A 16,809-nucleotide genomic window follows, 5' to 3' on the forward strand; every position below is an offset into this window, starting at 1 on the left:
CAGTGCATTCTTTATGATAGCAGGATCTGCTCTGATACCTGCCGGGGTGCACTGGTTACGAGCTGCAAACATATCTGTTAGTCAGTCTAATGCGCCATATTTCAGAATGGGTTATTTCTGATTAAAATGCTTTCTAGAATCCAAAGGCTGTCATCGGAATGAAATGTATACAGTGTTTCATGCATCCAAGATGAATTTTCTTAAAGGGAATCTTCAGTAACCAATTTCTAATTGCTAAATTCAATTACTGATGTGTTTATAGACTTTTACCAATGCCACTTCATTAATGATCAAAGCGGGATGGACGTCTAAACTGACCATCTTATTATCAGCTGATGTGTATTTTAAAACTAAGAATATTGAATAATATGATTACCAGTCTGCCATAACCAAAATCTTACTAACAGGGTTATTCATTAAAGTCTATTTTTTGGGAAATTCAAAGTTTATTTCAAACTTTAGACAAAAATAGCCAAATTCTTCAAGTCATCTATCTATGCTATTTGGCTACTTTGGTCTAAAATGTAACATTCACTTTTTTAAAAATTTTTATAATTCTTTTTTTTTGCAACGGTATTGAGTAGACAATGTGAAAGGTTTGGCTCGTGCAAGAGCCCATTGGTTTTCCAGTTGATGACATTAATATACAAATATGTCACAATACATGTTTTGGATTCGTTAAATAAAGACAGCATTGCTACTTTCAACCGTCATTTTTACAAACGAATAACATCAATTGAAAGGAAGAAAAACATAATAAAAGAAACTAAACTGCGGGCCGGGATACCGGTCATCTCGGCCCAACTGTGGTGGTTGGGGTTGGGGGGGGGGTGGGTAAGGAGGGGTAGGGGTAAGGGGGAGGGGCATATTTCGGTCTGTTGTTCGTATTTGCCTCTCCCGTCGGCTACCTTGCCCTTATCGGTCACTGTAGGTTTCCCAGGGTTCCCAAGTCTTGGTGAAGACTTTGGTGGAGCCTCGTACTTGGGCCGTAAGTTTGTCCATGAGATGGGTTCATGAGATGGCATTCTTTAATCTTATTGATCACTATTGTTACTGAGGGGGTGTCTGGTTGTAGCCAGGTTTGGGCTCCTGGCCGCTAGAGTTATTTTATTAAGCAGTTGTTGGTTTGGTTTAGGCCAATCCTCTTGGGGTCTGGCTAGCAGGAATGTCCATGGGTTTAGTGTTACAGGTCTGTCCATAATTTGGGTTAATAGTTTTTGAATGGCCTTCCAGAAGATTTTAATTTTGGGGCAGTGCCACCACATGTGGGCGTACGTCCCTTTCTCTACACAGTTGCGCCAGCAGAGGTCTGTGGGCGTTTTTTTCATGTGGTACAATTGAACAGGGGTGTTATACCACCTGAACATCGTTGGCGTTTTCCTCCCATATGTCCTGACAGTATATGCCCTCTAAGGTTTCCCCAAGATCGGTTTCCCATTTGTCGGTGTAGTGGAGGGCGCCCCATTCCCGCGTGGTGGAGCAGGGGTGGGAATAAACGAGGGATATCATGCCCTTTTGGTAGCGTTCGGCTAGGCATATTTTTTCAAAGAATGTCAGTTTAGTTTTGAGCGCTATTTTAACAGACTCTTGGTTAGCATAGTTTCTTAGCTGGAGGTACCTGAAAAAATCTGGGGGGTCAGGGTTGTTCTAGTTTGTAATTCCGTGAACGGAATTATTTAGTCTCCTATGTAGAGTTGGTGGACTCGTTGAAGGTCTGCCCTTTCTAGGCCTTTGAAATCTCTAGGTCTCATGCCTGGGATAAATGCCCTGTTTCGGTATATGGGAGTGAGGGGGAGGTCGTTGCTGTTAGTTCGTATTTTATAGCGTATTTGTCCCATATATGGATCGAATTTGTGATAGCTGGGCAAGTGGTCCTCAGGAGTGCTCTATGCTCTTTCGGGGTCCATATGTAGAACTGTGGAAGATCTGTGGAAGGTCTCCTGCAGGAACGCGATGTCTGGATTTAGTCTCTTCAGTTCTCTGAAGAGCGTGTGCCTCTTGCGTGGGGCGTTGAGGCTCTTAACATTGAGTGAGGATACTTTTATTGCCATGATGTTGGGGTGAGAGTGTCTGCAATGAGGTAGAGATGCAGGGACATGACGCGGGGCATGGCCCTCTCCCACCTCTGCTCCCCAGGCCTTCTGCGTGGGTGGGATTCCCGTCGGGAGGAAGTCATTGAATCAATTAGTGCACTGTGGAGACGTGGATATTGGGATGGGGGAAAGGGGTGGGATAGGGGGATGAAGGGTGCAAGAGGGGTACAAGTGTACCTGTCTGGTCTTATGTCTTGCCAGACTGTGGGGGGGTACCTGGACCCTAGCTTCCTTCAGGTTTTTTCCCGTCTGTGGGGTCTGGGTCATGAACCAAGTCACCGGGGGTGACCCCTATACCATTAAACTTTCGTTAGGATGATACGTTGAGTGTTGCTAATGTCCGGGACAAGTTGTGGGTGTTGGTTTCCCTTTTTTGTCGCTGTTTTCTAGAGGACTAGGCTGCTATGGTTGTTTGGCTGCGGGGTATGGGGTCCTCATAGTCGAGCCATTTCTTGGCACTGTGGTATAAATCACGAGTTGGAAGGGGAGGGTGGAGAGGGATGCTCTGCCCTGTTGGACACTCAGAGTTAGATAAAGATCATTGTACATGTAGGCAGATGAAGTGGATCTTGCCTAGTATGTTTTTCTAGTGTGAAGGTGATCTACTGGAGGGGTTATGCGCTGTGAGCGTGAAAGTGGCATTGTGGTTGATGGAAGATACATCAGGCCGGATTTGCTAAACTGCAACCTGAGAATTTTCAGTTAAATGCCCCAGGGAGATGTTAGTGTTTGCAATCTACATTGCTGAGGTTCTGCAAAACATGGTATGGGTCCCTGGGGCGGAGTATTTGGAGAGTAGGATGGGCCAATGCTCCAACAGCATTAGTTGCTGTGTAACAAACCACAATTTAGATCAGACTTAAGAGTTAACTAAATTGACACTCACCTGTAGCTAGTCAATTAGTGGACAGGCCTTTAAATGAAGAGGGCAGCCTGCTGCAGAGTGAGGGAGGAAAAGACAGCTAGGAGAGTGAATGACAACTGTGTTTGTTGCAAAGACATTTCTTTTGTTTGGAAAATTGGTAAGTGGGAAAGCCACCCAATTGCAGATAGCAATTTCCTGTCTAGTAAGAGCTCTAGTAAGAGCAAGGATTTTGTTTGTTTTGTTATTATTTGAAGCACCTGTTTTCTTATTGAATAAAAAAAAGGAAAACCGAGCTGACTGTGTCCTGGACTTTATATACCCTAGAAGGCGGTGGTTACTGCAAGATCTGTGACAACCCTACCTGTAAAAGAGGTGGTTTGTTACATATGGTGGAGAATGCGGGCATCCACGTAAGCCTGAGGGTAGAAGTCAGTTAAAGCTAAACATGGAGGATGTTATCAAGGCTCTGATCCAGTCCACCTCTGTGCAAAAGGAGACTAACAGGAGAGCTGCAGAAAACAGTGCAGCCCTGCAGCAACTGGTGCTGGCCCAGGCAGAGGGTGCTAAAGTCCTGGCCAAAACACAGATGGAGTGCACTGAGTCCTTGGTGAAACAGCTTGTTGTGACACAAGCGGAGATGTTTAAAGTAGCCCGGGAGGAGCAGCAAAAAGTCACCCAGGGGCTACAACAGGAAATCCAAGCTCTCTCTGGAAAATTGAATGGAGACCCTGATGGAGGATACAAGGGTCAGCCAAAGGCGATTCGGGCGAGCCACTATCTTCAGAAAATGGCCACATCCGATGATGTTGAGGCATACCTTCTGGCATTTGAGCGCACTGCTGAGAGAGAGGGATGGCCGGCTGGTGAGTGGGCAAGCATACTGGCACCGTTCCTAAGTGGAGAGCCACAGAAAGCATATTATGACCTAGAACCAGCTGATGCAAGTAACTACAGCAAATTGAAAGCTGAAATCTTGGCACGACTGGGTGTCACCTCTGCAGTACGTGCCCAAAGGTTCCACTCATGGTCATATAATTCAGACAAAGCCGCACGCTCCCAAATGTTTGACCTCATACACCTTGCACAGAAATGGCTACAACCTGAAATCCATTCAGCTAGCCACATTGTGGAAACCCTAGTTATGGACCGTTTTTTGCGTGGTTTACCAGCTGCCCTACGTCGCTGGGTCAGCCAAAGTGACCCCCATACAGCTGACCAACTGATTGCCTTGGTAGAAAGATATGTGGCTGCAGGAGAACTGCTATGTCCTACTTCAAAGGAAAACCCTCGCAATCCTAAGCCCCATGATTCGGCAAGACCTGGTAAGACTGTTCAAGGTTTAAGGGGAGCTGAAGAGCGGCAGCTCTATACACAAAACACCAGGGGGGCATCCAGGTCTAATAGGCCTGGGAGAGGAACTGATTGGTGGACAAATTTTACGGTCAAATGTTTCAGGTGCAAAGAGGCTGGTCATATGGCCAAAGACTGTCCATTGGGGGATGAACCTATGGAATGCAATATGGGCAAAGATGAGGGAGCCCGTTCATGTTTGTTTAACTGTTATGGTACTGTTAACAATGACTATGATGATAACCCGCATAAATGCTGTGTATCTGTGAACGGAAAAATGTCTAAAGCATTACTTGATTCAGGCAGTATGGTAACGTTGGTAACAGAGTCCATAATACCTTGGGTAAAACCCGACCATGTACAGAAAATAGGCATTATCTGTGTTCACGGTGATAAAAAGGAATACCCTACTGCGGAACTAAATATTGGAACCCAGTATGGGGATTTAAAGTACCGAGTGGGTGTTGTACCTAGATTAGCCAATGAGGTAGTGATCGGTAGAGACTTTCCTCATTTTCTAGAATTATGGGCAGCTGTACAAAAGAGGGAACAAAATTTATCAGAAATTAGTCAATCGGCCGAGGATAATGTGTTCCCTTTTTCCGATATTGACTTGGGTTTTGACCACTGTGACGGAAAAATGAGAAAAAGGAGAAAGTACTGCCCTAAACCAGTATTAATAGGAGATAACCCAGCTCAAACTAGTGAGGAGCCTACTAATACCGCAGACAAGGATAAGGACCTAATTGATATTGGAATTAGTCCAGGTAATTTTAAAAGTGCTCAGTGGGAAGACCCCACTTTAGTGGCAGCTAGAAATGATATTAAAGTGGTAAACGGGGTTGCTAATCAGCCAGGAGAAGCCCTACCGTTCCCCTATTTTGAAGTACAAAATGACCTAATGTACCATGTAGAAAAAAGGGATTCAGACGTCATTAAGCAGCTGTTGGTTCCTCAGACTTACCAAAATATAGTACTAAAGTTGGCTCACAGCCACGTATTAGGGGGACACTTGGGAGTCGAAAAGACTAGAGAGAGAGTCCTTAGAAGGTTTTACTGGCCTGGAGTGTTTACTGCTATTACAAACTATTGCTCTTCATGCCCAGAGTGCCAGTACAGGGCTCCTTTCAAGACTTTTCGTAGACCACTTGTACCCTTACCCATAATTGATGTGCCTTTTGAAAGGATCGCTATGGACTTAGTGGGGCCACTGGTAAGGTCTGCTAGGGGACACCAGTATATATTAGTCATCTTGGACTATGCGACTCGTTACCCTGAGGCCATTCCCTTGCGTAATACCTCTTTAAAGGTAATAGCTAAGGAACTTATGTTGATGTTCAGTAGGGTGGGTATCCCTAAAGAAATCCTGACAGATCAGGGGACCCCGTTCATGTCCAGAGTCACAAAAGAGTTGTGCAGGCTCTTGCAGGTGAAACATCTTAAGACCTCAGTATATCACCCACAGACTGATGGCTTAGTAGAGAGGTTCAACAAAACCCTTAAGAGTATGCTACGCAAGGTAATCGATGCAGATGGAAGAAATTGGGATTTTTTATTGCCATATCTACTGTTTTCCATTAGGGAAGTTCCACAGGCCTCCACGGGCTTCTCTCCTTTTGAATTGTTGTATGGAAGACATCCCAGGGGAATATTAGATATTGCTAAGGAGACCTGGGAACAGGAGACTACTCCTCACAGGAGTGTAATTGAGCATATAGCTAAAATGCAGGATAGAATGGCCACCGTCATGCCTATTGTCAGGGAACACATGCTGGAAGCCCAGCAGGCTCAGAAAAGCAGCTATAACCGTAATGCTAGAGTCAGAGTGTTCCAACCTGGAGACAGGGTATTATTGGTTCTGGTCCCTACAGTGGAGAATAAGTTCCTTGCGACTTGGCATGGACCCTATGAAATAATAGAAAAAGTGAGTGATGTCAATTATAAAGTCAGACAACCAGGGAGAGGAAAGCCTGAACAGTTGTATCATATAAATCTGTTAAAGCCATGGAAGGACAGGGAGATCCTGATGGCTTTAAAACCTGCAGAACCTCCTATAGTAGAGCCAGAAGTGAACATATCTGAGACTCTGTCTGTGCATCAAAAGCAAGAGGTCAGAGATTTCATCAGAAGAAATAGGGATGTTTTCTCGGTAGTTCCAGGAAAGACTAAAGTGATCAAACATGACATAATAACCGAACCGGGGAAAAGAGTTAATCTCAAGCCCTATAGAATTCCTGAGGCCCGGAGGGAGGTTATAAACTTAGAAGTTGAGAGCATGTTAAAACTTGGAGTCATTGAAGAATCCCAGAGTAACTGGAGTAGTCCTATTGTATTGGTGCCAAAACCTGATGGCACATGGAGGTTCTGTAATGACTACCGCAAGTTAAATGCCATCTCAAAATTTGATGCCTACCCAATGCCCAGAGTTGATGAGTTAATAGAAAGACTGGGTAAAGCGCGTTATCTAACAACCTTGGATTTAACAAAGGGTTACTGGCAGGTCCCTCTCACCGAAAGAGCCAAAGAAAAGACAGCCTTTTCAACACCCAGTGGCCTGTTTCAGTACACTGTATTGCCATTTGGGTTACATGGGGCACCTGCTACATTCCAACGAATGATGGACAGAATTCTTAGACCTCATGTTCGTTATGCTGCAGCATATTTGGACGATGTCGTCATCCACAGTACAGACTGGGAATCCCACCTCCCCAAAGTTCAAGCGGTGCTTGATGCTGTCCGCTCAGCGGGCTTAACTGCCAACCCTTCCAAGTGTACAATTGGTTTAGAGGAAGCAAAGTACTTAGGTTATTCTATTGGGAGGGGTTTGGTTAAACCACAGGAAGCCAAAGTAGAAGCCATACAAAAATGGCCACAGCCCCTTACAAAGAAACAAGTAAAGGCATTTTTGGGTTTAATTGGATATTATAGGCGGTTCATCCCAGATTTTGCTACCATTGCTGCACCTCTAACAGACCTTATTAAAGCCAAATCCCCGGTCATAGTTAAGTGGTGCCCTGAGGCGGAAGAGGCTTTTAAGAGTCTGAAGGAAGCTATCTGTAGCCACCCTGTCTTGGTGACCTCAGATTTTTCCAGTGACTTTATAGTTCAGACAGATGCTTCTGATATTGGCTTGGGAGCTGTTCTTTCACAGGAATACCAGGGTGAAGAACACCCTATCTTTTTTTTGAGCAGGAAGTTAAACCCACACGAGAGGAACTACTCTATTGTTGAGAAAGAGTGTCTTGCTATTAAGTGGGCATTAGACTCTCTAAAATACTACCTGCTGGGCAGAAAGTTCCGCTTGATAACGGACCATGCACCTCTGACATGGATGTATCAGAACAAAGAAAATAATTCCAGAGTAACCAGGTGGTTTTTGAGTTTACAATCTTTTAATTTCACTGTGGAACACAGGGCTGGTCTGCGACAAGGTAATGCTGATGGGCTGTCGAGGGTACACACTCTGATTTCCATGGTCGCTCAAACCAATAGGTATGAGCTGGGGGGGAGGATATGTGAGCGTGAAAGTGGCATTGTGGTTGATGGAAGATACATCAGGCCGGATTTGCTAAACTGCAACCTGAGAATTTTCAGTTAAATGCCCCAGGGAGATGTTAGTGTTTGCAATCTACATTGCTGAGGTTCTGCAAAACATGGTATGGGTCCCTGGGGCGGAGTATTTGGAGAGTAGGGTGGGCCAATGCTCCAACAGCATTAGTTGCTGTGTAACAAACCACAATTTAGATCAGACTTAAGAGTTAACTAAATTGACACTCACCTGTAGCTAGTCAATTAGTGGACAGGCCTTTAAATGAAGAGGGCAGCCTGCTGCAGAGTGAGGGAGGAAAAGACAGCTAGAAGAGTGAATGACAACTGTGTTTGTTGCAAAGACATTTCTTTTGTTTGGAAAATTGGTAAGTGGGAAAGCCACCCAATTGCAGATAGCAATTTCCTGTCTAGTAAGAGCTCTAGTAAGAGCAAGGATTTTGTTTGTTTTGTTATTATTTGAAGCACCTGTTTTCTTATTGAATAAAAAAAAGGAAAACCGAGCTGACTGTGTCCTGGACTTTATATACCCTAGAAGGCGGTGGTTACTGCAAGATCTGTGACAACCCTACCTGTAAAAGAGGTGGTTTGTTACAGCGCCGATGCTGTGCCTGGGGAGGGGGGGGATACTGTAACCTGTATTCTGTGTTTTACGTACTTTGGGGCGCTGAACGTACCCGTGTGCAGCCATGTCCAGCCTGTCCTGTGCTACATCCACTCCCCGCTAGCACTGCTTGGCATGTCGCCTTGTCACCTAGTGTGTTCTCTGAGGGTGGGTTATCGTGTGAGGTGGGGTGGGTTGTTGGGGGTGGGGGGCACTCCGCTGAGCATGAGCCAAGGTCATCAGTACATAATTTGCATTACAGTTATCTCATATACATACAGTCATACATCATCATCGGTTACTCTGGTGCAATACTAGGCCAACTGCATACAGTGTGTGACTGGTCTACCGTGTTACATTTTCATTAGCTATCAGCATTGCTTAGTTAGTGGCCCAGTGGGCGTGAGTGTGGCTGGTCCTGCTATATCTGACTCTGTTCTTCTTTGGTGTGGTACAGCCTGTAGTACTGTGGGTGTGCTCCCGTCCTGGCGGTATAGTCTATCGGAGTGCGGGTGTTGGCGGGTGTGCCCTTGCTTCACTTGTATTCCCTGGTTGTGTCGGATGGTGTGGAGTATGAGTGGACTTCTGATTTGTTCATTATTTTGTTGTTGCTTTTTTTTTTTTCTTGAAAGGGTGGCCCCATGCATACCTCACTGAGTTGGCTCTTAGCAGATCTGTGACTGGTTGCCACTCTCGTCTACGCTGGAGCCAAGTCCTGAAACAGGGATAGCACTGTGTTATTGTAAGTGATCGGGGTGTCTCGGGTCTAAATGAGTACTGCCTCTTTCGTCTGAAAGTGGAGGAAGCGCACTATGACGTCTCTGGGCCTTGTGTTGTCTTCTCTGCGGGCGCGCAGGGCCCTGTGTGCCCTGTCTACGTGCCCTGTCTACGTGCCAGTGTTCATCTCTGGAAGGAGAGGTCGGAGGAAGGCAAGCACTGTAGCAGCGAGTGGGCCCTCATCAGCTTGTTCAGGTAGGCCTCTTATGCGCAAGTTATTGCGGCGTGAGCAGTTCGCTAAATCTTCCAGGGCGGCCTCTGATGCTTCCAGGCGTGAGGTGAGTATGTTGATGTGGTCGGTAGCTGCGTTGTGCGCTGCAACTGTGGTCTCAACCCGTTGCTCCAATTCAGAGGTCCGCTGGGCTAGGAAGGTCTTCATTGCCGCCATTTCAGCAAGTATATGCGCCGTCTCGGGTGCTGGCGAGTGCTGCATCTGGGACGGTTCGTCGTCCGTTGGCGTGGCAGGGGCCCTCAGGCTGTTCTCGGCGCCATCTTGGGAGCCTTGGCGGCAATGGCGTGAGGCCGCGAAAAGATCTTTCACCGTGGCTGCAGCCTCGGTGTGCTTTTTGGGCTGCTTTCTAGGCGTGTGTTTGTCCATCTTCGATGGTGAGTAAGATGGTGGGGGAAATTCGTTAATTATTGGCTAAAATTAGCTTTTGGTATTGGGGTCGGTGAGGAGCGCTAGACAAACACGTCCAGCTTGGTTCCCGGTCAAGCCACGCCCCAACATTCACTTTTAACGACTGACATTTTACACTACAGTGATTATACATGGGAGAACTATTCTCTCAGAATGTCTGCTACTTTGAGTTCATTTTCTGCCTCAGCTTCCGCTGTCACGAACTTACCTGCCCCAGGGCAGTCCGAGTGCCCCAGTGGCCGCATGACCTGAACAGTGAATATATTACTTACCTTTCGGCAGTTTCGTCCCTGTAACATCTTAGACGCTGAGCGCTTGAATGGCGCACCTTTTATGTATTCAAATAATGTGAGGTCACACCCACCCTGAAAGTGACTAAGTCATCTGCTGTCACAAATAATGGCAACCCCATATTCAATGAATGTGGAGTCGCAGAGATAAAGTGGACCAATCAGAAAGAGTGTTAGCCTATAGAAAGTTAATATAGACACATGTTCAGTGCCCTATCATGGTTTCTGCCTTGATATGTTAGTGCTCATAGTAAGTCTCTCTCAATATATTTTGATATTGACCTTGGCTTGTATTCGACTTCGTGTTATTCTGGAATTCTAAGCCGGTTTGTTTCTGACCATGAGCATTTCTGGTATCCTGACCGGCCTTGTTATTCAGTTTATCTGTATTTCTTTATTCCCGACCGTGGCTATTCCTGACTCTGTCTTTATCTTTATTAACGTTAAGGTTGGCCACGCTAAGGCTAGGTAATATGTCTATCTAGTAGAAATTGTGGGATTCACTATTCCTGTAAGTTAGAGTAAGATGCTGTGACACCGCTGCCCTAGAGACCATAACTGCTATGCTGACGTGGCACAAATGAGACGCACTCTTCAAAATTCCATCTTGCCTGTCCCAATAAGTCAGAATAATATGTCATTTCTCAGTGAAAACCGATCTTCAACTGAAACAAAATGGACTGAAGAATTTTTGCCAGAGAGGATAAGTTACATATTTCTTAGCAGTGTTTTGAAAGAATCCCTGACATCTGAGAGTTTCCATGCATATCCATCTAAAAATAAAAGAATCACTTCCATTTTCTAACAATGAAAAAGTCACATTGTTATGTGATCTGTTAAGATATTAATTGAACTGCTTAAGTTTAATTTTGGTTATCTTCCAACAAAAAAAGCAAGCACTATAGGTGACTAAAAAGAGTCACATTTCTATCAGTAGCTATTAAACAAGTAAAGTCAACATCTGTCATTTCACAAGGTGATTTGCAACCAGTAAGCAGTGGCACGCTGGTGTGTCATAAACCATCTCAGTGTGTTGTAAACACATTGACATTAGGGCTGTAACTAAGGGTGTTTTTTTTAAAAAAAAAATTTTATAGCACCATAACTATTATACTGTGCTGTACTGGTTATGGTATCTAGTGTGCCCCTTTAAAGAAAGACTGTCAGGTCCCAGAGGTTATTTTAATAATAAAACAAGATAACAGATGAACGTTAAGAGTATAGGGGAGGCGAGGGTAGACGCTCTTTATGTCTGTGATCAAATGTAAATTTTGCACAGAATTTATATTAGGTAGCCCAGAACAGGGTTCCATGCTGCCCAAGTCACGAGTGCCGTAGGCGCAACTAGCCCTGGCACAAAATTGCAAATAGTTAAGGATTGTTCAGCGATACAGACTCCTATCATCATGACCTCTTGTAAAAGTGGTCATGGTTGTTGGAGTAACCCTTCAAGTACAATCTTTATTAATATAGGGTGCCAATGTGTACTACAGTGTCGTAAATGCCCCATGGCATTCAAATAATCAAATACTGCCCAAATGACCAGCAACATTGTTGCATAACCTATGTCCATACTATAGGGTAAACAGAAAGCTTGAGGAAAGGCTGTGTAGCTGAAACGTTGCACTGTCTGCTTCAATCATTATGATCTAATGTTATCCAACTGTATACCCTGTCTTCCTTTTGTCTATTTGCTTCTACTGGAGTAGAACCTCTCAGGATTGATGGCACTTAGATTTATCCCTTTATTCTAATGTGGGTCTTCGCAGTTTTGCCATGTCGCAGGGACAGGAAAAAAACAAACCTAAGCTTGAGGACTAAACAGCTGGCTGTAGTTAGTTGACTGGTGAATATTTATAACAAATTTACAAGGCTGTTAAAGCAACTTATTCCGCATTACATAGTTGTGCGTGAAAATTTACAGATCAGTTGTATTTCACAGCAACTTACTATTGAGTAAAAAAAAAAAAAAAATTAAAATGTGTGGAACTTATCAAAGCAACTTAAGATCAGGGGTGAATTCAACTCCCATTGCACTCAGACTGAATGCAATTGGCTGAGGTTGAAAGGATTTACAGAAGCCATATTGTGCAACCCTGTCTTGCATGTGACAATTAAATGTATTTTGGAGTGGCATTTTTGCACGGCACTCTAGCTGTTAGAAAAGAAAAAAAGAGCATCCATGGACAGTCATCAGGATTATGAGTTTTTTTAGAGTGTACTAATTGACAGCACTACACTGAAAGTCACATAATGTATGACTAATTTATGGCTCAGGGATAACCCTGGCGACTTCACAGCATTTGCATATTATCAAGAAAATATACTAAAAAGCACTGGTTAAAAATGATACAGATAACTTTATATAAACCCTGTTTTCCTTTTCTAGCTGGATTCAGAATCATAAGATCAGTAATAGAAGTGGCACAGAACAAATAAAATGACACATTAACATCAGTTAGGACAATGCGTGAAAAGATGTAACATGTCAAAACATGAAATAAATATGGATGGAATAAAGAACGTTTTTACTTTGGAGCAAATTGAATACACAGCACAATCAAGCTCACTGTGCCCTATCCAACCATATTCCATCAAACTCACTGTGTATCACCCAGCTCACCATATTCCACCTAACTCATCGTGTACAACCTAGCTCACCATAATCCACCAACCTCCCTGTATTCCACCAAACTCATCATATTTAAACTCACTGTGTACCACCCAGCTCACTGTAATCAATCAAACTCACTGTGTACCACCGAGCTCACTACAATCAAACTCACTGTGTATCACCCAGCTCACCATATTCCACCAAACACATTGTGTACCACCTAGCTCACTATTATCCATCAAACTCACTGTGTACCACCCAGATCACCATAATCAAACTCACTGTGTACCACCGAGCTTACCATATTACCATATTAGTTCCTACCGCACATATTTACACACAAACAGACTGCATCCACTACCCACACTGCATCCACTACACAAACAAACACATTGCATCCACTACACAAACACACACACACACACACACACACACACTGCATTTACTAATAACATACTCTCACTGCATCCACTACACACACATATAAATATTCTTGAAAACATAAAAAACAATCTGACTGGCATGTATATTTTGTGCATTTCCCACTTAATAAAAAAAAGATTTGCAAAAAAAAAAAAAAAATATGGTAGATGTACAGAATATCATTAAGCTATCGGCCTGAAAGTTCATAGATTATCGGTATCGGCTCTAAAAAAAAACAATATCGGTCGATCCCTAACCCAGATCACCATAATCAATCAAACTCACTGTGTAACACCAAGTTTACCATAATCCACCAAGCTCAGCGTGTACCACCCAGCTCACCATAATCAAACTCACTGTGTACAACCTAGATCACCATAATTTACTAAACTCACTATACCCCACCCATTATACCATAAATCCATTAAAATCACCATGCCCCAGACAGCTCATCATAATCAATCAAACTCACCATGACTACCCAACCTTAAATAATCCATCAAACTCACTGTTCCCTACTAAGCTCACCACAAGTCACCAAACTCCCTTTGCCCCACACAGGTCATCATAATTCTTCAAACTTCCTGCGTATCCAACTCATTCAAATCTACCAAAGCCTAATATGGCCCACCAGGCTGACCATGCCCCACTGAACTCACCGTGCCCCACCAAAGAGAATCTGCGTATGTGGAGAATTCCTTGTTGGCATCTTTCTCGGCCAGGTACACCAGGAAAGAGGCAAAGATTAGCACTAGGAAACCAATGTACCAGGCAGTAATCAGCTCCTGTGGAGTGATAAAGAGATCAAAGCAAGTAGAAACCATTGTTAAGATTATTATTTTTAGAAAAACATACTTTTACAGTTTTTGTATCACCCATTACAGTGAAGGCAAGTCTCCATAGTTTTATTTATAGTTTATCAGAGGACATTAAGTTGTAGAGAGGTCTGACAACGCATGGAGTTGCAAAATAGCTTGATAATACTAAGGCTACATTTTACAAGGTTGTCTCCTTACCCCAACACACTGTTCAGTGAATATATTATTTCAATTCTACTATGTTTAGAATGACTGCATTTACCAGAGTAGACTCCATTCCAAACAAAGATTGTTTTCATATATGTATTTTCACAGAAAGTACATTACAAGAGGTACTTGTGTGATGTGTGAAAACATTTGGTAATATGCTGTGTTTTACAAAGTGTGTCAGCTGACTCAAACATACTCTCTCTATGGAATCACAGTCATGAACATGGCCTATTATATTACAGCTGAATGCATCTATTCAACATGCTGTGGGTCCCAAAAGTATGATTTTTTTCAGGTTGTTGAAAAACCTTTTGGTTTTAAACACAAAGATAAAATAAATTTTAATATTAATATTTAAATTCTAGCACTGTTCAGTGAACAATATCAAAATACATTAATTAAAACTTAACATCATTAAATGTTTGCTGCTATATTATAACATTAAAGAGTTACTCCAAGCACCATGATCACCTCATTGATTCTGAAGCCTGGAATGTTTGGCTGCAAGTTGCCGTAGGTGTAAATCAACCTCCGGCTGCGTTATTAGACACCCCCGAACAGTGAGTGCTCTGTGGATGGAGGATGGGCTTCCCCTAAGTCCATCCTCCCTGACCGGTCTCCCACTCCAGCGATGGAAAATGGAGTTTAAGCATTTATTTTTGTAACCAAAATCAATGTTTTATGGTTCGAGTAACCCTTTAAATAATGTGAAGATTAACAAAATAACTACATTTGTATTGAAATAATTAAACATCGTCAAGTTCATTCACTGTAGTCTGTACTCACATTTGACATTCCTGCATTTGTAACAAAACCACTGTCTGTTAAACCCCATTCTGTGCAGAAAGCTCTCAACAAACCAGAAAGTAGTCATGCTCACTTAACTTTTTATACCATTTCTGTACTTTACCATAACTAGTGTTTTATGGACACAGCAGGTTTTTCTGGGAGTTGTAGTTTAGATCTTTGCTATTTTCTATTGTTTCGCTTATGTTAGATGGTGGTGGTGGTATTTGTGTGATACTGGTAGCACTATAGATGTGTGGTACACCGGGTATCACATATTTTCCTGCATTATTATTTACCTCTTCAGCCCTTTAGAGTTAGGCTGTGGCTTATTCTGTCCGTGTATATATGTACATTATTCCTAAAGATGGTTTATATCACAGGGATAGGTTTGGGGGCACTATGAGCATTGTGTATGTATTTAACTTCTGTGTATGGGCATAACCATCAGGTAGGATGGCGTGGTATGGCAGGCTATTCGTAATGCGCGCGCGGCTGGTTAGGGAGCATAGTGCGTACGCGCGGCTCGAGTGCCTGACTAATATAATTTGCATGCGGGGCTGACAATAGATTGTGCACGTGTGCAGTTTCAGTGCAAGTGATCAAGATGGCGGTATGATACTACACTAAATAAAGTATGGAGAAATTAATTAATATAGGCTATAGCCACCTGGGTGCTAATCCTCGCTGGTACTCCCTCAAATACCAATATAAATAGTAACGAAACAAGAAAGAGAATGCACACCAGAAATCACAGATAATAATCAACCTGGTTTAATAAACCAATACTAGGTTTAAGAACAAAGTAACAGTAATATATAAAGTGATACAAAACAGGTGAGTTTTGACTTGTGGTGAGTCTGGATATAAACGCCCTTGATAAAGGCAACCAGGAGGTGCCGAAACGTTAGGGGGTTATTTTTGATTCCTGTTTCTGCCCTATTAGGCTTGTGAGAATTTTGGTAAACTATTATTGTTTATTACTTATGCTTTGTGACTGTTTTTGTATCACTTTATATATTACTGTTACTTTGTGCTTGAACCTAGTATTGGTTTATTAAACCAGGTTGATTATTATCTGTGATTTCTGGTGTGCATTCTCTTTCTTGTTTCGGTATGATACTACACGCCATATAGTGTGCATGCACGATAATAATGCTCAAGGACGTAGGAATTAGCCTTCGTTAAATGCTTATTTCAATGTATATATACTATTATGATATTTAGTTGTGTATATATGCTATGTATGGTGTGTTTTTCCTATACGTATCTGGTGTATTGTACCAGCACTTGAAGTGATGATGTCACTTCCGGGGATGGCGATAATTTCAGCTGTATGAGGGCTTTAAAAGCTGACACATGAAAACATGGATACAGGTACCTTTGCTAAAGGCAACCAGTTGGTGCCGAAACGTTGGAGGGAGTTGGTGACTTGTGTTTCTGTCTTGAGGCTTGAAAGATTTGGGTATATTACTTTTGATTACTATTTGCCTCTTTTTCTGTGACTTTATTTATATTTTTTGTTATGTATTGTAATTTACCTACTTAATAAAAAATTTGAACTTGACCATTGTGGTTGTTATAGTGTGCATTATATATTATATATGCTATTTTCTTTTGAACTCCCAGAACTTTAGGTCCCAGAAAGTCTTTTTAGAAAAAGGAAAACATTGCCATTTGGAAAGGAGGAACAGAAAGGCTGGGCGTGAGGAGCAAAACAAATTAGAAATTAAAAAAATCCACCCAACATAACAGTAACCTGAGCTAACCTAAATGTTGCACCAATTGTGTGA

The 16,809-nt window shown here is 42.8% G+C and overlaps 1 protein-coding gene across 4 annotated transcripts in view; it reads right to left on the bottom strand.

Moving 5' to 3' along the window:
- The window catches only part of KCNQ4 (potassium voltage-gated channel subfamily Q member 4), a 183,586-nt gene that overhangs the window by 33,375 nt on the left and 133,402 nt on the right, over positions 1-16,809 (bottom strand). For all 4 annotated transcript variants that reach the window (XM_063456365.1, XM_063456360.1, XM_063456370.1 and 1 more), the window contains exon 5: positions 13,862-13,987. In XM_063456365.1, the coding sequence (XP_063312435.1) occupies positions 13,862-13,987 (126 nt within the window). The remainder of the gene's footprint in view (positions 1-13,861; positions 13,988-16,809) is intronic.

Source organism: Pelobates fuscus, chromosome 1, assembly GCF_036172605.1.
Source record: "Pelobates fuscus isolate aPelFus1 chromosome 1, aPelFus1.pri, whole genome shotgun sequence".
Taxonomy (NCBI): domain Eukaryota; kingdom Metazoa; phylum Chordata; class Amphibia; order Anura; family Pelobatidae; genus Pelobates; species Pelobates fuscus.